General features: G+C 37.9%; 1 protein-coding gene across 1 annotated transcript; it reads right to left on the reverse strand.

The window, feature by feature from the left end:
* Positions 1–1,107: 1,107 nt before the first annotated feature.
* On the reverse strand, positions 1,108–4,642 carry LOC114149667 (riboflavin kinase-like). Its single transcript, XM_028025698.1, has 4 exons — positions 4,077–4,642; positions 1,939–2,090; positions 1,450–1,552; positions 1,108–1,285 (listed from the first exon to the last, which is right to left on the reverse strand). The coding sequence occupies exons 1-4, from the start codon at positions 4,300–4,302 to the stop codon at positions 1,209–1,211; spliced, it is 558 nt and encodes a 185-aa protein (XP_027881499.1). The 5' UTR covers positions 4,303–4,642; the 3' UTR covers positions 1,108–1,208.
* Between the last annotated feature and the right edge of the window lie 589 nt (positions 4,643–5,231).

Genomic DNA, 5,231 nt, shown 5'->3' on the forward strand with positions numbered 1-5,231 from the left:
CATCATATTTTATAATGCAAGACGACAACATTTATGACACAGGATAATAATTTCAGGCCTCAGAAAGGCTTTAATGAATTAAATAGACCTACAAAATTACAGATGCAGGTTTCCAGCAATTACAACAGGCTTTACAGAGAATGTAAAAACTTCACATCCACAGTTTCCTGTTATCTCAAATTTAAAAAAAACAGTAAAAAGAAAATACTCCTTCAAGGGCTTTTAACACATTCACAAAAACTGAATATTTTTTAAAGGGCAATAGTTTGTCTGTTTCCAACTTTCACATACGATTATATAAAAATAAATCATGTTCATAAACTTGTAAGGCTTTTGCTGTATATACACATTAAATACATAACATTTTTTAGTCTAATCATTCAAAAATGCTTGACTATAACTAATAAAAAGGGGGAAAAAAATGCTTAGTCATTCAAGCTTAGTGTTTTTCCCCAAATCGTTCATCACCTTGGCTGATAAAACCAAGACCTTGATATCAAGCATCAACAAATTCAAATCCTGCAGTGGTATGTGGTATAACTTCTTAAAACGTCTTTGTGTATTCTGCTTCGACCAAATCTGGTTAAATGTAGGATTTCAGACAGATAGAAACAGTTTCTGCAGTGTTTCTCCAACAGAAACACTGCAGCAGACGGTGTTGGCAGCATGAAATAGTAAAACTCATCATGAAGGTTACATAAGTTGCAACTTAATTATAGTTTTGATGGTGATGAACTACGCAATATTATCTTTTATGGACAATGATGCTGCAATGCTGACTTAGGTATATGAAGATAATGAGTTATCTTTTTTTTACGTTTATGGTTCATTTAATTTAAAAAAAAAAAAACATCTGATCAGTGACTTTTATTTGTCCTCTCTACTAAAAGATTCAAAATATACAGAAGGTCCAGATAATATTGCAAGAATATATACAGTTCAGGCTGTGTGCAGTTTAACAACTGATGCCAGAAAATAGCGTTTTAACACAGAACCACGTGAAAAGACACAGAGGTTGACTGTTTATGTGACAACTGACAGATTTTATAATAAGGCTGTACATGTAAACAGAAACGTACTCAGGGCACAAAGCGCTGCCCTCTCTGCCAGCCATCAGTGACCATTGATGATGCTCTGAGACGTGGATGCAGCGGACGAGGAAGAGACCGGAGACGAGTTGGTCGTGCTGGTGAAGAAGTTGTCTTCTTTCAGTTGCTGTGCTCCGGGAGCTCCAGCTGAACCTTGGCCTCCTCGATGTCACTGTTGATGGCCGCTATGAGATCCTCTGTCAGCAAGGACAAAAAGGCAGTTTGTGCGTCAGGAGATAAATAGCACAAGAAAAGGGAAGAAACTGTGTTGCTGGCACTTTGATTTGTTTCTTTCACTAAAGTACAAATGCATGAATATGACTTTCATATTCCAGTTTCGAAAACACAGATGACAGCATACCGAGTGAGGGAAAGCTCTTCTCTGAGCGGATGTAGCTCACCAGAACGACACTCAGAGTCTGTCCATAAAAGTCTTCTTTGAATTTGTGAATGATGTGCGTCTCCTAGAACCCCAAACACATGTACATGAATTTCAAAAGCAGATAATTTGCCAAAATGTATTGAAATGCTCAATTAATCACAATTCCATCTGGAGTTTTCCTTTTAGCAGAGCAAAACGACCCTGATACAAGCAGGTGTGTGATGCCGTGAACACATATCTGTCCAATTCAATGCAAAAACTTGAGTAACTTTATTTCCTGAAGCCATGTTAGGTCAAATGCATAGCACAGGGCTTTAGTTTCTGTTCAGATAACTTTTCAGATCTTGTCACCCAGGGACGATTAAAGGTGTCAACGGAAGAGATTACAAATACCATCAGCCAACCAAACAGGTTTAAAGTGAGGATGAGTTTTATGACTGAAATGAAAGCCACCCAACTTGCCCTTACCATGGACTTCTTTGTGTTTTTGTAATACGGGTTCCAGCCGATGCTCATCACCATTTTGTGAACGTCACCATTCCCGATACATGCCCAGCCATAATAGATTCCTGTGCTGATGTCTGCTGGAAGATTGTCCACCACCGAATCCGGGAAGTTGGCTGTAAATCCCAACATAAGAGACAGAAGGAGAAAAGAGGAATAAAAACCAAAAAACCAGGCAAAAGTAAAGAAAGAGGCAGAGGTAAGCAAGACGATAAATGCTCTAAGTCAGGGGTGGGCAATCCTGGTCCTCGAGGGCCGGTGTCCTGCAACTCTTGCAAGTCTCCCTGGTCCAACACACTTGAATCCAGCAGCTGAATCACCTCCCAAGTGCAGTCAGGTTCTCCAGAGTCCTGCTAATGACCTCATTATTTGACTCAGGTGTGTTGAAGTGGAGATGCATCTAAAAGTTGCAGGAGTCCGGCCCTCGAGGCCTGGAGTTGCCCACCCCTGCTCTAAGTTGTAAGTGACTGAATTGGTTATTTTTAGAAGGGAACAACTGATTTATTATATCATGTTTTTTCCCCCCCTTTTTATATGATAAAACTAAAGCTGATCAAAAAAGACAATATTTGCAACTCTGCTTAGACTCTGCTTAGATTTATTTACTTTAGAGGATTTATTCTGACCTTGACAATGCAGCACCAGATAAAACAAATAAATAGGCATGTCACACAGCACATCTGAATTTGAATCATTTTGTTGTGTAATTACATCCAAGTTCTATTAACTAGGTTATCTGAAGTGTTTCAAAAACAGAAGACTATCTAATTAGACTCTTTTAAAAAGGTTTATTTTGGTAGATTAAACCTGCTTCGTTTGTGAAACCAAAAAGTTCATCTCTGTTGGAGAAAGTTTGGAAAATTACTTTTCACAAAATCTGAACTGGCTTATTATTTAACAATAAAAACATTCACACGTTATGTTACTGAATATACTTACACATAAAAGGGATGATTTTTTAGTTTCTTCAATTAACGATGTATTCAAGAGTACTACCTCTGTAATGTTAATTAATTTTTACATTTGATATTTAACACATTTTAGCTGCAAGTATTTTGTATGGCCATATTATTTGGTGACTATTGTTAAATTCTGAATCATGTTTTGAAACAATGCACACTTGTTTGGTTCGCTGGCATTATTCACTCCTGATAAAAATGGACACGATGGATAATGTAGTGGCGATTGTTTGTCAAACCAAACATCCAATAAAAAGTTCCATCCGCCACTATGAGGTACTGGGGTCCAGATTCTTCACGCAGGCACAAGAAGTTTAATGTCCAAACTTGTTGATTATCTTGGTTGCTTTTATTTTCCTTTTCAGCAAAACACTGAAAAGTTCAAACTTTCCTTTGTTGCTCCTGTCTACTTCTGCCCAAACCCAAATGCCTGCTTGTCTTTACCAGGCCCCTACACTTATAGAAAGTGGATTGATCCACCTCACTTCCTGTCTTTAGAAAACAAATAAATAAGAACAAATAATAAAAACAAAAGATAAATAGAATTGACAATTATTAACCTGCAAATAATACAAAAACTAGAAATGTAAAAATAAACTAACAAAATTCAAATGCATAAAGAAATAAAGAATAAATAGCTCCAACAGATAAAATGGATAAAGTAAAAGTTATAAGAAGAAAAGTGCCTTTGCTACCAACCCGAGGATCTCCATATACATTTCTTTATTTCTCCTGTATTGATCTGTGTCCGGCTGCTCAATTCCTCTATTTATGTCAGGTTACATAAAACACGACTTCACATTGTGGACAGAATCACACGGACATACTGAGTCAACAGCTGCGCTCTTAGCATCAGTCAAGTTCCGTTACGCAACTCACATACCTACGTAAAAAGATTAGCTCCGTTTACGTACAAATTCATAATGATTGTTGCGAATAACGCTCACGTAAAGCATAAATTGCTGATCCGGTGACGTACCAAACCACTTAGCTGGACTTGTTACGTTACGTTCCAGCCTCTGCATAATTCCGAGAATCAGTAAAGAATCTGTTACCATAGACTTTACGTTATTTACGTAGACAGTTATGTATCATATTATCTAACTGGTAACCTCATAGTTTGGTGCCCGTTTCTTGCCTCACCCGTGGGAATTCCGAGTTCTTTGCTTCCTCTTCCAAATCCTTGAACGACCTCTCCTCGGCAGAAGTACGGGAGGCTCTTCATGTTTTGTATCCCGGAAACAGCTGCTTTAGATGGGGCTACAGAATGACCTCGAACACGGCACAAGGAAGTGAGCCTGGCTGTTCCAACTGGAACGGTTTTAACGGCTAGCACACTGCTATGAGAAAACAATATATTTATGTACATTTATTTTGAAGTTAAGCTCCAGCGCCCGAGTCTGAGTCAGCTTTTCCTACCGAGGTGCCTCCCGCAAGCTGGTTAAAGTTGAACCTCAGTCACTGAGCAGAGATGATGATGAAAGTTCACCAGCTATGCTAGCGGTGCTAACTACCTTCATCAGCCACTAACAGATCCTGAAGAGAGTGAAACCATGGACAAATTAAAGACAACTGTTTCTATAGCAACCCGGGGGATGACAGTAGTTCTTTCTGGACGGCTGCAACTTGGTGTGGTGAAGATGAAGCTCAGAAAAAGCCGGTTACGTTTATAACGTGTTTTGAACCCTCTGCGTCACTTACGGTTTGCGTGATGTCATTGACCGCGTGACGACAGGAGTGTCATGGTGCGTTTAGGTACTGTGGGAAATGATAGTTAAAAAAAAAAAAGAATAATTTATTGAAGTTGGTCGCTGTTATTGTTTCCATTTCGGTCGAAAGAGCTCAAACAACGTGAGTCTTGCTGAGATGTACAAATTACTTTGTAGGACATGTAGCTGTCTCGTTGCGAGTTTTCCACATTGGTGTATTGTTGTAAGATTAAAGTCAGAATTCTGAGTTTAAAGTCAGAATTCTGAGATTAAAGTCAGAATTCTGAGTTTAAAGTCAGAATTCTGAGTTTAAAGTCAGAATACTAAGATTAAAGTCAGAATTCTAAGATTAAAGTCAGAATTCTGAGTTTAAAGTCAGAATTCTGAGATTAAAGTCAGAATTCTAAGATTAAAGTCAGAATTCTAAGATTAAAGTCAGAATTCCAAGATTAAAGTCAGAATTCTAAGATTAAAGTCAGAATACTGAGATTAAAGTCAGAATTCTAAGATTAAAGTCAGAATTCCAAGATTAAAGTCAGAATTCTAAGATTAAAGTCAGAATACTGAGATTAATCTCAGAATTCTCTTT

The sequence above is a fragment of the Xiphophorus couchianus genome, chromosome 8 (genome assembly GCF_001444195.1).
Source record: "Xiphophorus couchianus chromosome 8, X_couchianus-1.0, whole genome shotgun sequence".
NCBI classification, from domain to species: Eukaryota; Metazoa; Chordata; class Actinopteri; order Cyprinodontiformes; family Poeciliidae; genus Xiphophorus; species Xiphophorus couchianus.